Below are 27709 nucleotides of genomic sequence, written 5' to 3' on the forward strand. Positions count from 1 at the left end.
CTGAGTGCAGAGGTGGGAGGAGATGTACATCAGCCACCAGCGGAACAGGTATTACGGGCCGAAAATCACCGTACTCACCCCAAACGCAGCACATATTGACAATCAGGTATAAAGCAGCACATTGCTAACAAACTGCATTGATAATGAGGCATCATCCCAGGAGCCCTCTCCACTTCTCAAGAGCCATTATGATATTCAATGACGTTTAATGTATTATTGTATGCATTAACTCCACAGGATCATTAGATCATACTTTTGATATTGTGCATAGATGAACAGCAACAGCATTATCGGAAGAAAAAGAAGATACCAGCATGCACTGGAAAAAAAAAAAGACAAAAAAGACTTGGAAATGAAGGGACAAATTTTCAAATGCAGCCTCTTTTTTTTCCCCTGTAATACATTAGCTTTTTACCGACTGGTTAAAACCTTGAATTTTGAAAAGAAATGAGAAATGTGCATCCACATCAGGTACTCTGGTATCGCTAATTAGCAAATCTGTAAGGTAGAAGCCATTCATGCATGCAATAATATACTTTCAGCATCTCGATTTAGCAGCCACGTTGAGGCACTTAGAGAAATTTCCTCCTAATGCTTTACATTTATGCTAGAAGAAGGAAAAAAACCTCTCTGGAAAGATCTATAGTGCACAGGACCCTCTTTTTAAAATTTCACCATTACGAATGGAACAACAGAAGATCTTGGAATAAATAGATGCAGTTTAGCCACAAGAAAGTAACACGTGGAGGAAGAACCCATTGAATCTTTTCCTAGACAAGGAAGAAAAACAGATACAGATCTCTCATCATGAAAACAATAAATTTACAAAGAATCTTCATACCGAGTAATAAATACCAAGACTTTCCACAGATCCATTATGTATCCTATAAAAATGAAAGCTGATTTTTTTTTTCTAGCCACTATCGTACCTAGAGAGAAAACCACTTTAACTTGTATTCACTTGGCATCGATGTATTTTAACAGACAATATCATAAACCTGCCTACCTTCACAGACAATATATCTCCAGGCTTTTACAGCGAATCTGGAAAATGTCACACTAATATTTAAGCTTTTCCTGCTTTTTCTTTCCTCTTCCCTGCAGTTTGCTTGGCCCCTCTTCACCTTCTGTCAATGAGAAGGCGGATTTCATTGCCTCCAGCCAGATAATCTCCGCGACTTGTGCCCAGCTGCCACATGGACCTCATTTCTCAAGGCTTTCCTTTTGCCACATGCACTCAGAAAGAGGGCTGCTACCTGGCTGGGCTTGGTATTCTCAACATCTGCGGAGAAAGAAGCTAACCCCCCCATCACTTATAAATCATCTCTGATAGCTGGCTGACAGAACAGAACGAGCGATGCCCCAATCCCACATTTCCCAGGTCTTTTTTTTAATCACCTCAGCGAATTCTTCCCTTAATCAAATCACAGCATGTAAAAGTCTGAAGGGCAATATGATTTCCTCCATTTCCTTCACTAGAAAGATAAGCACTACAGTCGCAAAGGACATTATGAAACAAACCAACTCTCATGTCACAGAGGAACCAAAAAAGGGTTTTTTCTCTCCAATTTTCCATTCACGTCTGCACAAGTTTTGGTAGCTGATGTTGGTTAGGGTACCTCTGTTATGTTAAGACAAAGGATATAGCTCTCTCTTCAACACATCCCCATAGCTTAGGGCTTTGAAGGAAGTCTTTTTGGATGGGGATCTATTCTACTGCCATTTAGTAACACTAATCAATGCCTATTGAAAAAAAAAAAGAATACATTCTCCTCACTGGCAGAAACTGAGAAAAACTGAGACAAGGAGGAGGAGTTGTCAGATGCGGTCTCATTTACCAAAGGGGTGGTAGGCCTTCCTTGTCTAATTCCCAGGTAGTCAAGCTGCAAATTCTCTGACCCTCTCATCGGTTAGTCAAGATGGAAGGGCATCACCATCTCGCGACCTGGCTATTATAATCTTCTGTAATAGCTACTTCTGCTGCCTCTTCCCGTGGCCACTGGTGAACCCTCTGCTCTCGCAGCAGCCGCCTCTCCTCTCGCCTCTTCAGGCGGTTCTTCTGATGCTCTTCTTGCTTGGAGTACTGGAAGCGCTGCAGGAAGAGGTCCTTCGCGTACTCGTAAAGCTGCACGTCCAAGAAATTCAGCTCCTCGATCCGCTGCCGCACGTCCTCACCAATGTCCACGTTGGAGGCCCGCGTAACGTTGAACTGGGTGAAGGGGGAGATGAATTTCAGGTTGAATGTCCTCTCAAAGAGATACTGCGTCTTCCTCTGAAACTCTGTGAGCCCGAAGAAGGCCATGTTCTTCAGGTTGTTCTTGGCGCTCTGGAGGAGGATGGTGTTTCTTTCGCTCTCGTTCATGAAAGTCAAGTTGTAGCACCCCACCAGGCTGAGGTCGGCCAGCATGCGCACCTGGCGGTTGTTGGCCAAGTTGTAGCTACAGTCCATGAATTCCTGTAAGCTGACTCCAGACCAGTCGTCCCCTTCGTAACAGGTCGGCAGCTCGTCGGGCGTCGGGCTTCTTCCATCACACATGTGAAGGGAAGTTTTCCACGTCGCACCCCTCTGGACGTGCTTCCATTCGCTCAAGTACCGCGACACCGGGTCCCTCAGCATCGTGATGTAGTAGAAGTTCCTGAAACATATCATTAAGCACAGTTTTAAGATTCACTTTTTTATTCTCCAACAAAACAATCACCTGCCACCACCCATGCCCCCCCTTCACTTTTTTTCCAGGCACTTTAAGTGACTACTTCTGACAGAGTAAACCAGGTAAAGCTTCATCAATACTGTGAACAAACTGCGAGGTAAATTGGGAGAAAGAGATACTGAAGGAAATAAGCAGGTATCAGTGAAATGGAATTTCTTTGACCTATCAACTCTACAGTGGTAGTTACTTTATGTAGAAGCCAATTAACTGAAGCGTACTCCCTTCTACTTTGGAAAGCTAACCCTGGGTGACATCAGCAACAGTGGGAAAAGAGATGTATATAATCTTGCCACTTCTGGTCTGAGACGTGCATGTGCGGGGTGATAATCCATACAGCCCTTGGTCAGAATGTAACGTGAGCAATTTCATGTGGATGCTGCCAGTGCTAGAAATAACACCATGTGGAAGACTGGCGTGAGCCACCTACTTAAGAAGAAACCCATTATTAAATGGGTTGGAGTGAAGATAATGAGAGGACCAAAATCCATTAATATGACTTAATTTTAGACAAGTGCTTGATTGAAATTAGTTATAATCGTGAAGCACAAAAGCAGTTGTTGATACAAAGATTATCATTATCCAGCCTCACCTGTCAAAAATACAAAAGAGACACCAAGAAATATTGATTTGAAATAGAGCAAATAACTGCAGAACTCCCATTGTCAGTCCATCTTTTAGCTATTGAATTCAGTTTGTACATCTATTTATGGCAATCTGAAATAGACTGCAATTGAGTATGCTTCAAGCAGGCTTTCACAAATTGAGTTTTTTACTGAGAAATGTTTTATTCAATAACAACTCACCTGAATTACAGGATGATATCATAAAGACAAAGCAAAACCAAAATACTTATGATTTCTGTCAGCTAGAATAACCAGTAGAAGATTCATGGCTAAAATTAACACAGGGTCTAGTACAAAAATAGGCTTATGAGTTTGCATGACTCATCTGACTGCAAACAATACATTAATAAATCATGAGCCCGAAGATTTCTTAACAAAAGTCTGAGATTAGTGCTCTTCCTTGAATCTTGAGAAAGATGAATCAAGTAAGCAGGAGGCAAGCTTGCTGCAGACAAGTTACCTTGCAAACAAACCCACACTTTGTGAGGGCCATCTCATACAAAAGCTAACTACAGTTATGAAAAATCTCAAAATTGCCAGCAATACCCAAGTTTTTTTCAGATATCACCCATTTTCTGACACTAAAGATTCCTCATAGCTTCTCCATAAAGCTCAGGTTTGTCATAAAAATAAATATTTCCCCACAAAACACAGATGTTTTCTCCAGTGCAAGCAAAGCAAAAGGATGTAGAGTTGAATGCTTTGTCCTTATTCATTCTGAGCTCTCCACCTACAGAATCTAGACTGCATTTTCTGGAATAAGGGCATGAGGTCAAACTGTGGACTGTGTTTGCTGCAGGGTTATTTCTTCAACTATTATTCGATGGAAAAAGCTGTATAAAGAATTATGTCACAGCAGAAGGGTTGCAGGTGTAAGGATACAAACCAGGGAGTGCCATGGATGTAGTTCTATAATCACTTGCGTTGGAAGCCATAATTTGTATTAGCATCAGACAACACTGTGGTATTTCTGAACTCATTTTGGAACTTTTTGGTTTTCTGTCTGCTGCTCACACGTCATCAAGCTGTACTTCGCAGCTGTTTTCATTCCCTTTGGTTACTTACATAGCCCACATCAACGTGGAACCCAGGGATCACACAACCATCCATAGACAGATGTTTCTAAAATCTCTCTTCACTACTGCAGAGTAGGAAGGACCAGAAATCCTCCTATGTGCTCTGCAGTACAGCTCCACCATCAGGAGCACTGTCTTTTTAGTTAGTTCAGGCACAGCTTTGTCTTCTCAGATTGGACATTCACCTCATTTTGTCTCTACCTTGCATGTATGACAGTACATTAAGAATTGCTTTCCAACTAACAGGACAAAAAGCAGACACATTTCACCAGTGTTGTGCAGATAAAGCAGACCAACTCTCCAACACCCATCAGCTCTGAGCACAAGACACCACTGTTGCAACATCCAGCAGGCACGGATAGGGTTGTGACAGAAAATGATTGAAGCTCCAAGGGAGCAGAAATGAAAGAAATAATGGACAAAGATTCAGAGGCAGTTGCCAACATCTACACTGACAGAGAAAAGTTGCTCTTGACAATTATTTATACTTCTACGTCTTTCCTCACCCATCTCCAGCAGCCCCAGCCAGGCATGACTCAGAGCAACAACAATTAGCAAAAATACCTCCTTTGCATCAATCATTTCCATTTCGTCCCTGGATATGTAAATGTGTTTCAAGTGCAATAAACAGGAGTACAAAGCAAATGCAGGGAAATGAGAACAGCCTGTCTCTGTGTAACATCTGCATCTTCCCTTACGCCGGCTGGGTGAGAAACTTCTGCCAGCCTGTTGCTGCTCCTCCTTGTTACTACCTGACTTCTGCATCTGTTTCCGTGACAGAACCCTGGCACAGGCTGCCCAGGGGGGTTGTGGAGTCTCCTTCTCTGGAGATATTCAAGACCTGTCTGGACACCTGTCTGTGCAACCTGTCCTAGGGAACCTGCTCTGGCAGGGGGGGTGGACCTGATGATCTCTCGAGGTCCCTTCCAACCCCTACGATTCTGTGATCTGGATTAATTTGCTTCTGGTTTGTGCATCTTTCAGAGTGTTGCCTGCTTGTGTTATCAGCTGAATGGCTTCTTCATCTGGCAGATGACCTTCAACAGCACCCTGACACATTTATTTTCTGAGGCACTAAGAGTGCAACCATCCCTGCTGCATTTGCAGTATACAACCTTCTGTTTAACCTTCTGTTCACAACTCTTCGTCACCCTTTTAACCAATCCGAGGTTGGAAGACCTTAAGATTTCTTCCACTTCATCCTGGGCACTGACCAGATTACACAGAGGACTGGAGGACACAGCACAGAATTCATGGCACAAATTTTTCTTTCAGGGAAAAGGACATCATATCTCTAGAATAATGATAAGAGTAAAAATGCACAGGTTGTGCACATTTCTATCAGTTGGAAAATTATGAAAAACACCTTAGGAAATGGTGTTCAAATGTTGAAATTTATGGGTTAAATCCAGGAGCCTTTCAGAGCTCTCAGTGCCCAGTACACAATGTCCAACCACAAAAGGGAAGGCTGAGGAGTCAGCCTGTGATGAAGACAAGAGGCAGTTCATAAAAATATGAACCTGGGATGGCCTTCAGTCTCACCTTTCTTCACTGGTCAGGTAAAACACCATCAAATCAGTTATATACTGAACGTGCCCGAGCCACAAGTCCTTGTCGGGATAAATGACCTCCTTACACTGCCCATGTGGCTGTATTAGGCTCCAGAGCTACCTGCTGTGGGAAATACTCAGCAGAAAATGAAGTAGTAAGTTTGACAAAGCAAACTCATCACAGGCTTCCTGGCTTCACTTCTATGACCTCCCATTATCAGTTACTCAGAGTGCTGCCACTGACTCAGCGCGTAAAGGCTGGATCCAAGCAGGATACGCTGGCGTGTCGGTGAGATGATGTTTTACAGAAAACATTACAAATTAATCAAAACCCATACAAGTTATATTTATATCTATAAATCTATCTCTACCAGTGTGTGCATGTATATCTGTGTCTAAAAATTTACATTGGAATCTGGCCATACTATGTGGTTGTCAATGAAAGAAAAATCACAGTAAATGCATAGTGTGTATGTGCCAGTGTCTCTTGGGATTGTTCATATAAACATGTAGACATGCAAGAACCCTTCAAATTACATTTTATACAACACAACCCCACTAGGCATGACGTCAGCTCCTCCTGAAAGGAAACTTCACATACCTTCCTCAGATTAAACTATCTCCTTTTAAACATAATGAATTGAAATTAACATGTTATCGATGTCACTGCTATGGGACAGTTGATTTTTTGGACAGATGCTAAGCACTGTGATGGGCAGGGCAAGGGTCTGATCTGCAGAGAAGCCCAAAAACCCACTGGTGTGAAGCACGGGCTGCACACAACTGTGTGCAGTAGAATTACAAAGCACTTGGGAATTCAGAAGGATCTAGTCCCACCTGCATGAAACTGAGTCTCTTCACTGGCAAACAGCTAAAACAAGCTTCCAGTTATAACCTAAGAACATGCTTTTCTTTCACATAATAAGGTACTTTAATATAAATACTCTAATCTTACATTAATCCTTCAATAGCATTGCTCTGGTTTGGAAATTAATTTCAGAGGAGTAGACTCTAATGTTAGCAGGGGTGTTCCCAAACCAGAGCATTTTGCTGCTTCTATCACCATGGAACAGACGTCCCAGCTGAGGGAGATTTACTAAACATGGGAAGGATCACCACACATCAAGAACAAAAGCATGCTGTAGGACCTCCTGGGGAAGAAGGATGAATGGCAGCTTCTCTGTCACTTACGTTCTCCTGTGGAGCAGCCGGCACAAGGAGAGCTCATGCAGCACTCTTGGAGGCTCAGAGAAGAGAAAAAAACAAGCCTATTCCCTCTTCTTTCAAAGTGTGAGGCAGGACCTTACGTGCAGAGAGTGATGAGCTTCATAAAAGGAGAACAGCGTACTCATAGCAGCTGAGGCAGAGACAGAGGAATATATGAGGTGGAAAAAAAGACTCACCAGAGAATATTTTGGAAGACACTAACAGAGAGAAGAAAGAAGAACCAAAATGCCTGAAAAACCCAGGTGCATCATAAAACCATCTACATTCTAGTTCTTCCTGACAGAATGGAAAATACAAGCCCTGGCCAAGTTTATGACCCAAGTTGTGACAAGAAGTTAGATACTCCTGTATCGGGTTTGTGTGGCAAGGTTTGGGTAGCAGGGGGCTACAGGGCTGGCTTCTAAGAGAAGCTGGTAGAAGCTTCCCCCATGTCCTGTAGAGCAAGTGCCAGGACAAATGCTAAGACAGACTGATTACTGACAAAGACCGAGCCCATCAGCCGTGGTCGTAGCACCTCTGGGCTAACACAGTTAAGAAGGGGGAACAAAACACCAGCAGCCAGAGAGGGGAGTGAGAAAATGTGAGAGGAACAACTCTACAAACATTGGGGTCAGTGAAGTTGACTTATTGATAATATATTGTGTCCAGGTGTCCTCTGGATTTAAAAAAAAAAAACAAAAACAGTTGTTGTTGTTATTATTATTATTATTGTATTATTACTGTACCCAGCTCTGAGGTCCCCAGAACAAGAAAGACACGGAGATGCTAGAGACAGTCAAAAAGAGGCCCACAAAGGCAATGGAGTACCTCTCCTATGAAGACAGGCTGAGAGATTTGGGCTTCTCCAGTGTTGAGATGACTCCAGGGAGACGTTAGAGCAGCCTTCCAGCATCTGAAAGGGCTGACAGGAAAGCTGGAGAGGGACTTTTTACAAGGGCATGGGGTGATAGGACAAAGGGTAATGACCTTAAGCTGAAGGAGGGGAGATTTAGATTAGGTATCAGGAAGAAGATCCTTCCTATGAGGGTGGTGAGGCCCTGTCCTAGGTTGCCCCCAGCAGCTGTGGCTGCCCCCTCCCTGGCATTGTTCTGGGCCAGACTGGATGGGGCTTTGAGCAACCTGATCTAGGGGAGGGTGTCCCTGCCCAAGGAATACTTCTTAATAAAGTATTTCAAAGACATTAGGTGGGGACTAAACAGCAGCTTTCCAGTACCTAAGAGGAGGTCAGTGAGAAGATGAAGCCAGGCTCTTCACAGACAATGGTCATAAATTGAAAAAGGGAAGAATACACACAAAATAATTTTCACTATGAGAATAATTAAGCATTGTGAAATTTTGGCCGAAGAAACCTTGCACCCTCCATCCTCGGAGTTTTTTAAGACACAACTGGACAGAGCACTGAGCAATCCCATCTTTCCTCAGTGGTGACCCTGCTCCGAGCAGGGACTTGCACAAGACACCTCCTGAGGAACCTTCTTGCCCTGGGGGTTCTGTGATTCTGGGTAACAGTGCAGAGTCTTCTGCCATCAAATGCACAGTCCTGGCAGAAAACACATCAAATCAGAAAGAACTCTGAGACTAGCTCATACCTGTCCTCCCCTGTTCTTTCCTTGTCACCTTAGGCAGAGTACAGGGAATGTACTTTGCCTTTTATGAGACTGGATTTTTGGCATATGATTTTAACTAGGGCTGTAACACTGAATCAGCCCTCCCTGAATTATCGAGCAACTTCACGAATATCTATTTCAAGGAAAATTTCTTCAATATAAAGTCTCTAGAAATTGGGAGAGGACAATCTAGCAACTGCATGTCCCTAAAGAAATGACTTCACAGGTTTCAAGTCTGGATCTTGAACAGCTCCTAGACTAATGGAATGGTTTTAATGCCAGTATTTTAGGAAATGTACATATGAATATGTGTGCTCTTTCTGAGCTAATACATGTTTTCCCTGTGCGTTGCCTTCGGGAGTTAGGCATAAATTTTCAAACCCTGAGCACAAAGTGAGGCATCTAACTCTGTATTTAAACATGTAGATAGATAAACTCAGGCTCATTGCCAGTGGTGAACATACACAGTAGTAAGAGCTAAGGATGCTCAGATACCCAGAAATCCCGGTCTGCTGATTTATTTAGCAAAAGGAGGCTCCCAGAGCCATCAGAGTGACCTTCCCTGCCAGCACAGATGAAAGCACTCTATTATCCCCTTCATAAAACATCCTAGCCCCTTTTGAAATATCCTTTTCATGCCATTGTTCCCTTTGAAAAGAGCTCATGAAGGTTGCTTCTCACAGTTAGGAACACGGGATTCTTTCCCAAGACCTTGTCTTGGTCTACTTGCATCCAGTTGTTCTTGGGTTGACACTGCAAATACTTCAAGAGGATTTATAAATGTCACGCCAAAGAAGGAGAAATGGCATTTAAGTTGGAGATCAGAGAGCAATCACATGTCTTTTCTGATAAGACAAGCCAGACCACGCTGCAGTTCCTCCAAAACCCTTGGGTCACACTTAGATCGCTTCACTCAAGAGATGCACCTTGGCTTTTCCAACAGCTTTCCATAATACCTTTTGATAAACTCACAAAAGTAAGACATGCTAGAAGCTCATGAGACTGGTTCTGGGTTTTGGCCATTCCAGCAGTCCTCCCCTGGTGTTTGACCTTGCATGACTTCACGTTTCGCTATGCCTCACAAGAATTGGGCAAATTTCACTTGAGACCTCACAGGTGCCTTATACAACAAACACTTCTCTCCACTGGCAACATATTCCCTGACACACCTTCACATTGCATTCGGTTTTTTAGTAGGGCTACGTAACACTGGGAACTCATACTCACCGTGTTACTGGCTAATATACAGAGGTCACTCTGCTCCCCCCAATTTTGGCTGCTAAGCACTCAGTTGATAGAGGAAATCTGCTTCTGCTGGCCTCAAAAACATGATCTTGCACTCTGTGCTACCAAGCCTCACTCTGTCTCTTCTACTCAAATCCTCAAAGTCATTAAGCAAATTCCATTAACATACTTCAGCTTTTTGTGCCAACATTGTTAATGAAAATATGAAATAGGATCAGAGCTAAGACCAGCCCTGAGGAAATTCATGAATAACTTTCCATTAAACTAGAGAATTCTTCTTTCAGCAAATACCGTTTTGTTACCAGCTTCCTGTCCACCAGAAAATTCTTATGCTCAGGCTCATGTTTTCTGCCTGGTATAATGACATCGCAGGCACCACTCTATCAAACACTCTACTGAAGGTAAATTTCCCTTCTCCTACCCAGGGCAGATGCTGGGTATTTACATGTCTCAGCCCAGTGGCTGAGAATGGGGGTCCTGGCTTTGCTGCTTGTGGGAACACGGAGAGCGGTTTAGATGGGGAAATGACAATTTATGTGAGGGTGAAGTGGTCTGGAATAGAAATCTACAGATTAGGAGATTTGATGGAGAAACAAATCTGCCACTTTCTGTCAAACAGCCTTGATGCAAATTGTAAATCATTTCTTGATGAGACACAAATCTAACAAAGTTCCCTCCAGAGATTTCTGTTCTTTGCCTAAATTATATCAAGCTCAGTTGTTCTAAGTATTCCTTAAATTGCCGAAAGGAATGAAGTAGCAACAGCCTTGTTGAAAGAAATATAAATATCAAATGCAATAATAAATCAAATAACAAATATTTGGTTGTTCTACCAAGTGCCTGCATAATAAACCCCTTGCACCTTCTAAGAAACAGTGTGTGAGCACACACAGGAGGGAATACTGTTCAAAAGCAATGGATACACAGTGTCTTACAAGATTCTTAAAGATACTACACGCGAGACCTTTGTGCCAGAGAGATTAATAAATCCTTTGTGGCCAGCACTGGCAAAGGAGGAATCCATTGCTCACTTTGCTCCCATTCTATCTCATCCCTATTGTGCACAGATCATTGTCGTGTCTCAAAAGAGCTGCAAAAATCTGGGGCATATGTGACATCTCTACTCAAAAATGTTGTTTCTCCTGTCTCTGCCTTTGCTATGCCACTGTAAAGAAGGGAAAATGAAATAAAGATGTATTTGCACTGCTGTACATCCTGCTTCCTCTCAGAGCTGCCTACAGCCCCAGCCTGGGGAGGAACCTGAGCCTGCCTTTCTCAGAGAGGTGAGTACCGGGGAGACAAGTTAAGGGGGTGACCTGCAGCATCAGGCGGCAACAGAAAACAGGGACTGGCCAGAGAACATAAAGGTGATGACAGGCAAGGGACAGGAAAAGACCAAACCTGGAAATGGTGCAGCAGGAGGGACCTGCAGTTCGAGCTTGTTTTTTGCCAACTGAGCTTCCAAGGGTGACAGAAATCAGGCTGGGAAGGGACCTTCCTGATCAGGTCTGATGCCTATAATCATGGGTAGCGGTTTAGCACATCAGGATTCATAAAATATCCCTTATGAGCACAGGACAACCCACAAAGCCTTTTTCACCACCAGGTCGCAGTCTCTGAGCAGCTGCCAGCAAGGTTAGAGCAAGTCCCTGTTTTCGGAGGAGTGTCCCCAGGGCAGGTGACTGAGCACGCAGCTCCAGCTGCTCCCAGCAGCAACACACTCCTCCAGCTCCGATGCAAAGAGATGGGGACGCAGAGCTCCCACCTATTCAGTAACCAAAACCAACATGAGGTCTTTTGTAACCGTTGTAAGGGAAAAAACCCTACATAGTTTCACACAGAATTATGAAAGATCTGCTACCACAAGAGTCCTGGCTGCCTGAATGTTCTGGTATTCTGTACAAGAATACACCTGACTGGGAAAATTCAATTTCAAAGAACCCCTGAAACGACAAACAGCTCGACCCTTAAATCTTCTGACTTTTATATTCAGCAAGACTTGTGAGCTCTGAAACAGACCAAAAATATTTATGTTAAATTCCGCTACAGCATTTACATTCATTCCCTTTCTCATTTTTGAAGGAGCTGCTGCTGCTATCTTTTTATTCTGTGGCTAGGTAAGAGAAGCAGCATGGACATCTCCAATGTTCCTCTGCAGCTGGCTTTGCCAGACACCAAGTTTGTGCTGCAAGTGGCATGCATCCAGGCTCCGTCCCTGATTGAGCTGCCTCTCATTTCTGCTAATAGCTCAGTTGCAGATGTTCTCTTCCAAATCTGTGATGCTCAGATGAAAGTTCTGTGGGATTTTTTGCTGCAACTCATTTTGAATCAGTACAGTAATTCTGCTTAATTAATAAAGTAACTATCAATAAAAAGGGCCAGTAATTGAAATCCCTTTGAAAGTACATCAATTCATTCTCCCTAAGCTTTGCCTGAAGTCTTTATTAATTCTGACATCAAGCATAATGGCCATAAATTATAAATGATCATCATAAAATCCAGGCATCACAACCGTCTTCTTGCCCTACATGCTGAGTTTCCAAAACGTGTAGGTTTGGTCATAACTTTTGAGATTTGCCTCCTGTAAGGTAAACAAGATGATAATAGGGATACTGAAAAATTTCAGGACATTCTATGAGTGAAAACTTTCCTTTAACTTTCCTCTAACTTTCCTCTTCTTGTGATGTAACTACTTTTTTCCCTGTAAGGCGTTAAGCAAGCAGATGATGGGGTATTTAAATTTAGTACTTTTAGGACAGACCGCTGACTTTGCATTTTACACTTCACCTCATGGTTTCACTAAAATATTTGACAGGATCTAATCAAACCCAGAAATGTTTTCTACAAATAATACAGCTCTAAGCAAAATTGACGTCTTCCTCTCTGCTGACCTCCTGAGAGACTTCTTACCATGTCAGTTTAGACTATGTGAACTATGTGTGTCCATATATATGAGATATATATATATAATTATATATATAATCTAATCTCCACAAGGGGGCCCTCTTATCTTCCCCAAATCTTAGCAAAAGCTTAACTTGCTTACCAAAAATTTATGTTACAAAGCTTTTGCCTACAGACACTGTGGTATGTTAGAACAAAATCTTTACCAACTAGAATTGAGTTTATTACAGAATTTTATACAACAAAGCCTGGAATTTCACAGGGACTCATTTTTTTATGTACAATTTCTGCTACATACCTGGCATGCAGATACCTTTGATGAAGCTTTTCTAAGTTCACTATTTATATTAGCCAGCCAAAATGAGACCTTTTCTACCCCCCACCCCCTGCCAAGTCAGCTCACACTGCCATGGTGAGGCAGCCTTCAAGATGCAGACCGGCTCTATGTCATACTGCAATTTGTAGGGTAAGTGCTGTTAGTGATCTCAGCGCTGTATGAATGCATCCCCTAGGCACAACAGTTAAGGTACAAATGGTATTAAAGTTATTTGCACTGTCCTCTCAACTCCCAGCAGATACGGAAAACAAATCTTGTTGGGGATACCTTGTTATTTGCTTTAATATTCTGAATGTTTTATGGAGACAGTGTTATATGTCCTCATCTTCTTAATTCAATTGCAGCTCTGTAAGGTTTTTGTTATTCACCATCCCTTTGACCTTGGAATATCGAACTGAAATTGGACAACCTCCTCCTTCTGACCTCAGCTCACAACAAATCAAGGCTCAGACACACACACCAGGTGGTACGCTGCTGTACCACTATCAGTTCTGGATGGGATGCTCTGAGAAGGTAGTAAGATGAAATAAAGAGGCCCAGGCTTCTAACCTCCAACTTTTATGAGGGATTCTTTACTTTTGAAGAAAACTAGCAAGTGAGTTATGTGAATGCAGCCTTGCTGATACCTCACAAACCTGCCCATCTGCTAGCCCAGTCAGGTAATCTCTGCAACACAAACTTCAAGCAAAGTTTTCATGATCACTTATCAATACTGCCACATGATACCATCACGTTTAACCAATGCCACTGAGGGAGTTCAGGTTATTGCAAGACTTCTGCACTCAGGTAGAATAAAACACACAAGGTGCTGATGGGACTCCATATGAATGAGTGTCCGCAGCAAGTCATCAGGAATGCCTTTAGCTCTGCAACCCTCCTCTGGAATGGACACATCCTAATCAATGGAGCACATCTGTACAATGGAGTAAAAGCACTTCCCAGTCCCTTCAGGCCATGAACTGACTACTTGAAGCATGACATTTGATTAGCCTTATTATCTCAACTCATTTATATATAAATGTTGTTAGGGGCCATGCAGCCATCCAGCCCTTATTAAAAACTGGCTATAGTCTCTGAGCTGATGTTCTCACTCTTCTTCCTTTTTTTCTATAAAACAAGGTGGATATTTTTTTTTGTAACTATGGGTTATAATTTTTGCAATTTTATTATTGTAAAATAGCCACCTTCTTTTACATCAGTGCAGCAGACTGTTGCCATACCCCTTCCACACGCAAACGGTCCAGGCTTTCTAGTCTTTCCCCACAGAAACATTTGACATTGAGACTCAACATGATGTAGCATCTTTCTGAACTAAGGGCCAGGGGAATAGTGCTCAGGACTTAATTTTCAAATCTATCTCTCACGGACATTAATGAACATCTGTGCATTAACTGAACATGAATTCAGGCAGCAGAAACAAAACCCATCTGAAACTGAGCTTAAGGTCTAGCAATACCTAATGGTAAGGATCTCTGTCTTTGCACATTGAGGATTTCTTACCTTCCCTTTGAAGGGCCAGAGTACTTTTCAGGTCACAAACTTCTCCTGCTCTAAAGAAAATGGGATGATAACAGGGATTTCTACACATTAGCAAGGAGGGAAGCTGTTGATGTGTTGTGGTTTTGTGTGGCCAGGTTCTGGTGGAGGAGGGGGGCTGCAGGGGTGCCTTCTGTAAGAAGCAGCCAGAAGCTCTCTGCAGGCCCCACAGAGAAAACATCAGTCAGCTCAAGGCTGAAGTGGTTGCTCATCAAAGTCGATCCCATCAGCAACAATCACAGCGCCTCTGGGAATCACGCTTGGGAGAAAAAAGCACCAGCAGCTGCTTTCTGCCCCCAGAGAAGGGAGTGAGAAGGTGTAAGGAACTGTGCAGGCACCAAGGCCAGTGAAGAAGCGGGGAAGGAAGCACCCCAGGTGCTGTAGAGAAAGATGCAGCCTGTGGAGAAACCTATGGTGGAATGGGTATCTCCCTGCAGCCCATGGATAATGACAGGGAGCAGAGACCCCACCTGCAGCCTGTGGAGAAGCTGCAGAGAGGAGCAGGTGGTGGAGACATATGGAAGATGCTGTGACTCACACTGGAGCAAGTTCCCAGAAGACCTGCAGCCCATGGAGAGAGGCCCACGCTGGAGCAGGTTTGCTGAGGGTTGAGGGGGGTGTGTGCTATGACTCTGTGCGGGACCAGGCTGGACCAGTCTGGGCCTGAGAGACTGAGAGACATTCTATGACTTATGACTGCACCCCATGGCAGTGACCCACGCTGGGGCAGCTGGTGAAGAGCTGAAGCCCCGTGGGAAAGGACATTGGGGAAGCTGGAGATGTTCATGAAGGACTGTCTGCTGTGGGTGGGACCCCATGGTGCAGCAGGGGAAGGGTGTGACGAATGCCCTCACCCCTGCTTTCCACCCCCACCCCCTCTCCCCCTACCCAGCTAAGAAGGAAAACAACTGAGGAACTGACTGAAACCCCCATTCCCTGTCCCTCCCTGTGCCACAATGTGGGGGGAAGAAGGGAGAGAAATCATGCCTAAAGTGAAGTCTGCTAAGAGGGGAGGGGTGGTGGGAGGTGCTTTAAGATCTGGTCACAATTCTCATTACCTGACTCTGGTGTCACTGGGTGTGCAGTGCAGAGTTTTCTTTGCTTTATTCTGTGCTGAGTCTGATTTGCCCATGATGCTGACTGCAGGATGATCTCTCCCTGTCCTTATCTCCACTCCTGAGCCTCTCAATATACATTTTCTCCCCCGTCCATCTGAAAAGGGGAGCGATAGAGCAACTTTGGTGGGTGTCTGACCAACAGCCAAGATCAAACCACCACAGTAGCATAAAGATTTGAATATGAAACATTAATTAAGATTCCTTTACAGAGTTTATAAATTGCTTTCTGTTTCATATGGAATATTACTGTCACTACAATCCAGCAGTAATGCAAATAGGAAAGCTGTAGTCAGGTTAAAATGTCACAATATCATGTACATTCTTCTACAGTTGTAATGTTTTCAATGTTTGCATCTTTTATCTAATGGAGTAGATTACTTATTCTGTCTTAATCTTATTTTTCATGCACATACTGAATATTACATAATTTTACATAAATTAGTACCTGTGAATTTAAAAAACAAATCTCCTTGTAGTTTCTTGAGCCACTGAAGATATGCTACCTGCCCAGTAGAAACAGCCAAAAAAGAGAAAAGGATGAAAACTAATCTGGTTTTGCTTTTTTGCTTTGAAGATGTTCCTTTTCAATGGGTTCTTTCTAAGGCAAAAAATTTTTGTCCATAATTGTATCATCTTTCATATATGACAAAACTATACATCCCAATAGTCTCACCAAATGCTGTTTAGCACTTGTATCTCCACTTTCCATCTTGAGATAGCAGCTGCTGTATGTTCAGGCTAAACTACAGCTCTGCCTGGATGAAAAGGAAGTTTGTATGCATATAGACCTTTATTCACGACACTTTAATTTGCTCTATGGCCTTTATAAATACACCAGCATTAAGCATACCCATGCAAACCATGGCTCTAAAAATAACTCACTTCAGACATTCTTCCACATTGTTTCCAGTAACACCACTCTTACTGCTAGGAACAATCACTAGCACAGGCAGGGATTTATCATCAAAAAAAAATCACACTTGGAAAAGCTGCAGGGATCCTCAGATGTGTAGCAGGGGACTAGCTGGGGGATCACATTAATATTCCCTCAGCATTAATGGAAAAAAGCCCAGCAGCCTAATTGGCCCAGTGCAGTGATTGGGGTAAGCAGGCACAGGCAACCCTCCTCTTTCCTCATCCCAGTATCTGACAGCGTGGCCCACAGGTGAGGGCTGTGGGCAGTGGCCACCAAGCTGCACGGTCTCCCCAAAATCCCTGGGTAGGCATTTTGCTAGGAGGGCAGAAATCCACCTCCCCCAGTCCAGCACCCCTCCCCAAACCAAAGATTTTGCTGGCAGACACCCCAAGCTCACCTTGTCAGAAGGACAGGATGGCACGGGCTGCTCCTTAACTTCATAAACACAACCACAGACTTTGCCCTAACCCAATTATTGCTTTTTCTTTTTCTCCTGGTATTCTCAACAGAACAGGAAGATATATTTAAGATGGTTTTACTCTTAAATGCTATTCTCTTTATCTCATCCTACAACAGGCCTGCCTTTACTGTACAAAGGCCAGCAAACTGAATATATAAAACAAACTGATGGCCTATGAACGCGTATAACCCAGAGATGGAACCTTGAATTAAAAATCCCCACTCCCCTGATTTCAATGAAAAATCCAAGCTAAATGCCTCAGAGCAAAGGACTGGGGGATTAAATTCCTAAATCCATGAGCCCTGAGCACAATCTCAACACTCAAACTAGGAAGGTGTCATGATTCATCAAAGCTACAGAACCTGCAGTGTTTCTTACTACGCAGTTACTACATGTGCATTTTTTTCTTCTTTTCCTCCCAGCTTCTCTCTCATTCTTTGGTGCCAATTGCAAGTTTTTGTGGTGTTGGTTTTTTTTCCTTCTCTATTACTTTTCTTCATTTTCACCTCATTATTTGTGTTCTCACACAGCAGCAGCAGCAGAACTTTATGCCTGGAGGAGCTGCGAAGGAAACAGAGCCTTTCCATGTGCCACGGACTGCTGGGCTGATACGAAAGGAAACCCAACTTTTTCCTCTGTACACTGAGCTGTCAGCAAAGAAAAACTGAGTGGGATGGTGCCACTCAAAACCCTCGCCAGCCCCTTGATGGGGTGGGAGCAGGGGCTGTAGAGCCGACTCACAAAGCCAGACTGAGGACAGGTGCATAGGGGGCAGGTCCCACCCAGAGATGTGTTGGCTTAGGTACGTGGCTGCTTCCCCACACACCACATTCACAGTGCTGCCCCACATTTGTGCCTCTCCTTTCCTTTCACTATGTATTGGGGTAGGGATTTTTTTGAACTTGGGATTTTTAAATTTTAGTTTATTGAGACTGGATCCACCCAATTTTTTGCTTCCCAGATACACAAACTCTCCGAGAGCTCAATTTAGATCCTTGTGCATTAGGTACATTACTGTCACTCCAGGTTTTCTTAACAGATCTAAGTGCCAGAAATTACTTTGAAAAACCTCAGTGTAACTTCCAATGCTGGACATCGTGTAACAGTTACAATACTGCAGCATTACATTAGGACTTTGTTCTGTTAAATCTAGCCTGAACATGGTTTTGGCTTTCTGAAAAGAATCGTGTTCTGTAAAAACAGCTGAACGAAAAATGTCAGATTAGAAAGGAGTTCAAGAAGCCACTTCACTAGTTCATGCAAGATAAACCCATGAAGAGCTATTAAAGTAGACATCTCCACTAAACAAGACATTCTCAAGCCTTGAATTTTTAGACTACAAAAATTTTAGACAAGCCCTGATCTTGTCCTTGGACATCAGTTGTTGGCCACAAGGTATTCGTCTAGAAGGACCTTTGGTCTGACTCAGCCACCCACCCCTCTGCTACTTCAAACCACCCACACAGTCATACTTTTTTCTTATTAACACATGCTGATGAGTTATTTCAAAGCAAAAAAAAACCCAAACAACACTCCAAACCCAACCAACCCAAAAGACAAAAGATCTTTACAGTTTAGTCAGGAGCACAAAGCAGGATTTGGATGTCATGCTTGCCATAGAAAGTGTTCTCTCACCTCCAATGTGAAATCTGTTTTCTGTTTTCTTAAAAACGGATCTCACAATGTGGGTGTTACAAACGGCAGTTCTTTCTCTACCACTTGTAAAATTGAACACTTTCCATTCATTTACAAAAAGACTGTCAGGAAAATATGTTATTACCAGGGGTTGGTAGGAGGCAACATCAAACAGCATGTCAGCTCGGAAAGAGAAATGAACCATGGAAACAGACTGAACGCAGGAACCGACCGCCGAGGTTCGGCATGCGGGAGAAGAGCATCCCATTGAGGCCACGACATGGAAGGGGCAGCTGAGGAGATCTTCAGGCAGGCTGAAAGAAGGCTCACTCCCCTCCTGACAGCTCCACTGCTGTTTGATGCCAGGTCCCTGTGAGGGACAGTGGCATGGTGGCCTGGCCATGCAAATATGACCCATGGCAAACATGGGCAACAGGGTTGAGTTTAAGTACGTGCTGTGGTGCCTGCGCTGGGTTTATGTGTGCCAGGAGGGAGAGAAAAGGTGGCATCAGGTGGGGCACAGGGCGATGCAGGGCCAAACCACCTATTCTGGCACAGAAAATGATTTACCGACTTCTGCTGATCAGCTTGAATTGGCAGTGAGTCTATGCCAGAGTCGTACTTTGCACCATTTGATTACCCCACTTTTCAGCAAATACTAGGAGATCTAAAAGTGGTTCAACTGTATTGTCAACCCACAGCCCCGGTACCTAACCTGTTACAACTGTGCAAGAGTTACTTTGGCTTTATGTGTGTGCAACACACCAGGCTGATCCACTTCGTTTTGCTGCCCTGTGCTCTTCTCTAGGTCTGTCCTAATTTATGTACCCTCTGCAATTCTTTCCACATCATATACATTCCCTGGCTCCAGCCTACTAAACCCACATGAACGAGAAGAAAGGAAATGACACGGCTGAAATATTAAATTCCTTAAATATTGAATATCACACATAAAATTTAAAGGAGTACAACATATTTAATAACAATACTGTGTGTCAAATCCATGAAAAAGTAAATGTATAAAGGCCTTTACTTCATGTTGAAATACTGCCCTAAGAGCTAGAAAATGCCAGAAATAGTCTTATTTGCACAGCTTTATTTTGCCATTATGATATTATATTTATTTGCAATATTTTTTTTCCACAGGACCCCTGCTTTGCTCAGTGCTCAGCAAGTGAAATGCCTGTTCAATATTTCTTTTTATTGTCATCTGAAAGCCTGCAGATCGGTGTTTTATTTACAGCATGCTGCACAAACTCTGCTCAGGGTACAGAATGTCACATTTCCTTATCGTCTTTACTATCATAATCATCCTTGCAATATATTTTACTTAAGTTTTTTTGGCTTAGTATTTCCTACTACTCCCGTTATAGTCATATCCTCACACTTGTGTCCACTGAATCTTCATTTCTTTTGGGTTAGAAGGAAAAAGGACCAACCCAAATTCCTCCCTCAAAGAGGCAGGCCTCACAGAGCCACAACAGCCTCGTGGACAAAGGGAGAGGTAAGCTGGAGTCCCTCAGGAAGAGGAAGAAAATGAACAAACATCTCTCATGGTCTACACATAACCACCAGCTTTTGACAAAAGCAGTTTGTGATCACTGTTTGGGTGGCACTCGCCACACATCTCCGTGTGCTCCATGCGCCACACGGCTCCTGAAGCAAGGCGTTCCACACTTGTGCTCCCTTGAGAGGGAACAGACTCCTCCAAAGCAGGCAGCTGTACTGCACATCCATAACACCACAACTGGAGACTCCTAAGAGGTCTTACTAATCACAACTAAAGCTTCCTGTGACAGTTGAATCTGGCAATGTTTTGATTATGAGACTCCCAGCCTCATATTCTCTCTTCTTGTACCTTGGGGTCTCAAGACTACTTCTCTAAATACTAACATCTCTGGAAATCAGAACTCCCATTTTCAATTCCAGCTGGAATCCTGAACTTGAGAAACAATATCTTAAAATATCAGTATCTTGAAGATTCAGAAATTTAGTTTCCATATAATCTTGCTGAGTGTACTGATTGGAAGTGTCAATAGCCCAGTATGCAGAAACGGCTATTGGTACAAAAATACCTTTGCTACAAAATAATCTGATGGCTGTTTCTTATTTTTCACTGAATCTTTCAGGCAGTATACATCTTAATAAGGAAATGACTGACGTTAATAAGGCAGTAATGAGTTTTCAGTGCCATCACTTACTGGCAGGCTCTAGGAATAACTAAGATACAGGTAATGGACAATTAAAAGAAAAATGTTCACATGGCATGGCTTATTTTTGTCCACATTTCTCATCAAGAAATGTATTTCTGAGCACAAGAACTGTCTACAAATAGTTGGTAGGTGAAAAAAATGCCTAATAAAAAAAAATATTTGATAAATCCATAAATAATCATAAAATCTTAGAACCATAGAGTGGTTTGTATTTGAAGGCACCTCAAAGACCAACTGGTTCCACACCCCTGCCATGGGCAGGGACACCCTCCACTGGACCAGGTTGCCCAAAGCCCCATCCAACCTGGCCTTCAGCACTGCCAGGGAGGGGGCAGCCACAGCTTCTCTGGGCAGCCTGTGCCAGGGCCTCATCACCCTCACAGGGAAGATTTTCTTCCTAATATCTAATCTAAAACTCCCCTCCTTCATCTTAAGGCCATTACCCTTTGTCCTATCACTCCATGCCCTTGTAAACAGCCCCTCTAAAGCTCTCCTGTAGGCCCCTTCAGGTACTGGAAGGCTGCTCTAAGGTCTCCCCGGAGCCTTCTTCATGCTGAAGAAGCTCAAGTCTCTCATCCTGTCTTCACAGGAGAGGAGCTCCAGTCCTCTGATGGTCTTTGTGGCCCTCCTCTGGACTGGCTCCAACATCTCCATGTCTTTCTTGTACTGGGGACCCCAGAGCTAGACACAGTAATAATACATATATAATAATAATGAACAAATAATACGAACAATAATAAATAACACAAACTACTTTTTTTAAAAAAATCCAGAGCACATATGGATGCAATATACTGTCAGTCAATTAGCAAGTGATGTAACTTCCTTTAAAAAAAAGCACATCTAGGCTACATAGAAAGCTTGATTTTAACATCAGCCCACCACTTCATACTCACCAATGTAGACAACTTCCCAAGTAAAGTTACCTGAAGACAACCATGAGATGGTGCGAGGGCCCAGTGGCTTTGTTGTCACCATTACTACCTTGTGCCAAGTTTAAGACAGGCCTGTGCAGTTTGCTGAACACAGACAGGCTGTAACTGTCTTGCTGAGCCAGTACCTCAAATATTTGTGGACATTTAAAAAATTAGTACCTCATTAATTATGCAGTAAATTAGCTGGATGACAGGTGGACTGCACATGCTCTGAATAAAAGTAATTGCAGTTTTATTTTCTCTGACAGGGATTTATTCAGTCAAAGCACAAAGAGATGATGTAAATATGAGTAAGCAAATAATCATCATAGAATCACAGAATTGTAGGGGTTGGAAGGGACCTCGAGAGATCATCGGGTCCAACCCCCCTGCCAAAGCAGGCTCCCTAGGACAGGTCGCACAGATATGTGTCCAGACGGGTCTTGAACATCTCCAGAGGAGACTCCACAACCTCCCTGGGCAGCCTGTGCCAGGGCTCTGTCACCCTCACTGGGAAAAAGTTCTTCTGCATGTTGGTGTGGAACTTCCTGTGCTCCAACTTGAGGTCATTGCCCCTTGTCCTGTCCCCACAGACCACTGAAAAGGGGCTGGCTGATTCCCCCTGTGTCCCACACTTCAGATATTTATAAACATTGATCAGATCCCCTCTCAGTCTTTCCTCTATGCTGAACAGCCCCAGTCCACTCAGCCTTTCCTCGCAAGGGAGATGCTCCAAGCCTTTAATCCCTCTGCTGGACTCTCTCCAGGAGATCCCTGTCTTTTCAGGGAGCCCAGAACTAGGCACAATACTCCCTGTGGGGCCTGACCAGTGCAGAGTAGAGGGGGAGGATCACCTCCTGCTGGCAATGTTCCTTTTGATCGTGATATTGCTTCCATTTTGGAGATGTTTTGCATTTGTTTGTGTTTGAAACCTGACTGCTTCATACCTCAAGAAGGAAACACCACAACTTAGAGGAAGAGAGAAGCAAAGGCTACAGGAGCCCTGCTTCTGCCCAAATGCCCGCAAGAGCCCAGGCTGAAATGCAGAGGTGAAAGCCTGGTAAAGCCAGTAAACTGAGAGGGGGCAAACCAGCATGCTTCAAAGAAGACAGGCTCCTTCAGTTTAATTTTTCAGATAAAAATGGATGTTTTCTATCTTTATAACATGGAAATATGCCCAAAATACAATCACATGTCTCTCTGTGGGATACAGTATCAGTGATTGTGAGCAAGAGTGATGTTTGATTTCTTCTCTTTCAATGACTAGGTATCTCTTTTATTCAGACAATCAGAGACTCTTTGGACCCAATAATTCCATAAAATCTTTGCTTTCCTGCATTTCCTTTGGTCTTTGGGACACTACTGAACTCATATTTTTTTTTTTTTTCTCAAGCCTTCAGTAAATTAACATTATTTTTCTGAGCTTTCTTCTAAATAACCATTGCCCTGAAATAAAGACAATGTTGAACAAGTTTCCTCTCTTTACATCTGTGGCCTCAGAATTGTCCTCTGTGAGTGTGTGTCTGTCTGTGTGTGTTTTGCTGCAAAGCACTGAACTAACTGGCCTTTGTAAACCGTTTTTGGCCTAAGTTTCCTCACTCTGGAAGCCTTGAGAGTACATTCTGCCAGACCACTACGGTGTAGCACGGATCTCAATGGTTTGAGAACAGCTGCATCTGGCTTTCCTTACCCTTTTGACACTGTATTTTAATTTAATTATGTGGATAAAAGTCTTCCTCTTGGGAATTTGGCACTGGGAATGGGAACATTTATCTAAGAGAGAAAACATGGTACTGTTACAGGCATTCAAACACAGATTTACTTTTTTCCCCTCAGCTCTCCCTTAAATGTTAACCTTTCCTATTTCGATCTCATCAGATGAAAATGGTAACATAGGTACATGCAAAGTATCTTCAGTTTAGCATACTGCCTTTTGACTTCTGCTGATACTTACCTCCTTCTCACAGGACTTTTAGGGTAAGACCTGTTCTCTACCTGCTGTCAGCCAGTGCTAACTCTCTCTAGTCTCAGGCATTTCAGCTACCTCTGCAGTCAACAGAGAAAGGTGGGTACCTCCAGAGGTGATCTATCCCCTCTTAAGACAGGTATCTGCATGACACAGAATGAGCTTGTCTCTGCAGGTGTGCTCCAGCTGAGCTCTATACAGTTATATTCACTTCTGCTTGCCACAGCCACCACCACCCCATTCTTGATGTCAAATATGACTCAGTGACTGACAATCATCACACCGAATACTTAACTGCCTACACCCTGTAGATGCTCCTTTCTTTTCAGCAGCTGGTGAGCAGCACAGCAAGCAGTCATAGTCTTGGATGACCAGCTGTCCAAGGTATTTTTCCCAGATGATGTGCATTACTTTACTGGGAAAATTACTGGGTTGCATCACTTCTTTTATAAAATGCTGACTTTTAAAAGATGGTTATTTCTTTGGCATTTAAAAAGTTGAGTGCTACCTGTCCTGTTTCATTGTTGTGCCGAGTTCTGCAGCTTCCTCAGCGTGGCTGCTCAGTGATCCATTGAGTCATTGGTTTATTGCCCTATCATTCAAAAGAAATGTTGGTCCAATTCATTTTTCAAACTTCTTTTGTGTCAGAGCTTTTGCCAGGGCCTGTTCATTGCTGTCACTTGGCAGAGGACATTATGATGCTGTTCGGTATGTGCACTGGGGTTATTTGGTCCCTTCTGCTTCTGATAAGAACCAGTAAGATGGAGAGATTTCATTGAGAAATGCCGCGGTGGGTTGCGGGAGCCAAGAGCTTGATAAGTGATAGCCATTTTGCCCATAAATTGTAAGCTCAGGCACCAAGAGTTTTAGAAACAGGGGGATGGAAATTAGGTTTTTAAGCATGTGCCTGGATTCCAGTAGAAGGCAACCCCAGTACAGGCTGGGGGATGACCTGCTGGAGAAGAGCTCTGCAGAGAAGGACCTGGGGGTCCTGGTGGATGACAGGTTGGCCATGAGGCAGCAGTGTGCCCTGGTGGCCAAGAGAGCCAATGGGATCCTGGGGTGCATCAGGAGGAGTGTAGCCAGCAGGTCGAAGGAGGTGATCCTCCCCCTCTACTCTGCCCTGCTCAGGCTCCACCTGGAGTATTGTGTCCAATTCTGGGCTCCCTGGTATGAAGAAGACAGGGATCTCCTGGAGGGAGTCCAGCAGAGGGCTACGAAGATGATTAAGGGCCTGGAACATCTCCCCTGTGAGGAAAGGCTGAGTGAGCTGGGGCTGTTCAGCCTTGAGAAAAGAAGACTAAGGGGGGGACCTTATTAATGTTTATAAATATCTGAAGTGTGGGACACGGGGAAATGGCCAGCCTCTTTTCAGTGGTCTGTGGGGACAGGACAAGGGGCAATGACCTCAAGTTGGAGCACAGGAAGTTCCGCACCAACATGCAGAAGAACCTTTTCCCAGTGAGGGTGACAGAGCCCTGGCACAGGCTGCCCAGGGGGGTTGTGGGGTCTCCTTCTCTGGAGATATTCAAGACCCGTCTGGACGCCTCCCTGTGTGACCTGTCCTAGGGAACCTGCTTTGGCAGGGGGGTTGGACCCAATGATCTCTGGAGGTCCCTTCCAACCCCTACGATTCTGTGATTCTGTGACTTCTTGAGCAGTAGGAACTTGCAGGGATTTCAATCACCAGGGTGCAGGCATTCGAGGAGCGCAATCAATGTAGGCGAACTGCTGTAAAATCTAGCATTGTCCCATAAATCCATGAGAAAAATGCTAACATTTCTCAGCTGTTGACATGGTCATATAGACTGGTAATTAAATGGCAGGGGAAAAAATAGAAATTAATGTCAAGTCTGGAAATACTGCAAGGAGGAATGTGTAACGGGAGCTACTTTGATCAATGGTATTGGATGCAATGTTATCTAGTGTAATATACTGTGATTAAATACTTTAAGAGAAAAGGTGCCGAGTGGACTAATTAATTGTGATGATGACACTAAGTTGGAAGATGCCAAATAACTGCATGGAAGCAATATAAAGAGATTTAGAGATTTTATCAAAACAACAACAAAAAAAACCCCACCCCAGAAACTGTAAATCTGAAACAAGTATTTTATGGGATGGAAACACTATAGGACTCAGAAATATGGAATAATATGGGAAGTGCTTTTAACAGACACACTTTGACGAAAAGAGGGTAGTTTGTTACTTCACACTCAGAAGAATCCCATTGTATGTTATGACTTTGCTGACTTAGGCATATTAATGTCTGAATTAATGACAATGTTTTGGTATAAGAAAAAAAGCTGGAGGGAATGGCAGCAAAGTGTTGACAGGACAGGAGAAAATCTACAAAGCTGGGTGGCTATGTTAACTCTTGTTTTTTGAGCCCTGAAGACAGTGGAAGTCAACTACAGCAGTTTGCTCAGGCCCATGTCCAGTTGAGTCTTCAATATCTCTGAGGATGGAGACTCTACAATCTCCCTAGTCATTCTGTGCCAGTGCTTGGTCACCCTCATGGTGAAAAAGTATTCCCTGATGTTCAGAGGGAACCTCCTGTGAGTCAGGTTGTGCCCATTACCTCTGGTCCTGGCACTGGGCACTGCTGAGCAGAGCCTGCCTGTGTCCTGTTCACACCCTTCCTTCAGGTACTTGCACATGTTGCTAAGATCTCCCTGAGCCTTCTCTGCTCCAGACCAAACAGTCCCAGCTCTCTCAGCTTCTTCTCATACATCCAGTGCTCCAGATGTTTAGTCATCTTAGTGACCCTTCACTGGACTTGCTGCATTATGTCCATGTCTATACTGGGGAGCCCAGAACTGGACACACCATTTCAGGGGTGGTCTCACTAGATGTTGTCCCACCAGCACTGAATTGAGGGGAAGAATCACCTCCTTTAACGTCAACAGCTGTAGGATGGGTTCCTTTAAGAATGGCACAATTTTAAACCGCGTCATTTATAACATACATGCAAAGAAGGGACAGATATGAACTAGGGAAAAGTAAATGCCTAAACGGTAAGGAAAGATGTGAAAATCATTTTCAAAACCCTGTAAATGAAGCCAAAGAACAAATGCCTGGATGGTGGAAGCACTGTTTTCTCTGAGAAATGATGGCAATTAACCTAAGTCACTTGGGAGTTGTATTAAGCATAGCCAGACCCAAGCACTGGGAACAAATACTGGCACTGGCAGAGGGAAAAACAATGTTAGAAAATGCAATGTGTCTTTTCCATTTTTAACTTCTAGGAACATGTGTTGCTTCTTTTCTGAATGCTAGCAGATGTCAGCGCCCTGCAGACTGGTTTCTCAGTGGAGGAGAAATCAGAGTGGATATACTCTAAAGGCAAATTGAGTAATTTACATTTAGACGCTCATCCTGGAGCAGAGACTGTCATAAATAACATGCAGGCGATCCCTTTTTTCAAGACATTCAGCCAAACCCCAATGCCCTGTTCCCAGGGAGCAACTTCAATCAAAGCTAGCGGCCGAAAGCAAACTCCCTGGCCTCTCACACAGCGATGCCCTCATCAGAAAGGTGTACTAAAATGTCAGCGGGAAAGAGATGCCAATCTCTGCGTTTCCTAGCGCACGATGACATTTTGAAAGCAGTGCCACCTGGTGACACCTGCCAGACAACACTCGGCTGCTCAGCAGAGCGTACACTGCCTC

At 43.6% G+C, this 27709-nt stretch overlaps 1 protein-coding gene across 1 annotated transcript in view; it reads right to left on the reverse strand.

Moving 5' to 3' along the window:
- Positions 1 to 1930: 1930 nt before the first annotated feature.
- Positions 1931 to 27709, reverse strand: part of HS6ST3 (heparan sulfate 6-O-sulfotransferase 3) — a gene marked incomplete at both ends in the record, with an annotated part of 336234 nt that continues 310455 nt past the window's right edge. Inside the window, one exon of the mRNA XM_084275165.1 lies at positions 1931 to 2636. Within this exon, the coding sequence (XP_084131291.1) occupies positions 1931 to 2636 (706 nt within the window). The remainder of the gene's footprint in view (positions 2637 to 27709) is intronic.

Source organism: Gallinula chloropus (assembly GCF_964237585.1).
Source record: "Gallinula chloropus genome assembly, chromosome: 1".
Lineage (NCBI taxonomy): Eukaryota > Metazoa > Chordata > Aves > Gruiformes > Rallidae > Gallinula > Gallinula chloropus.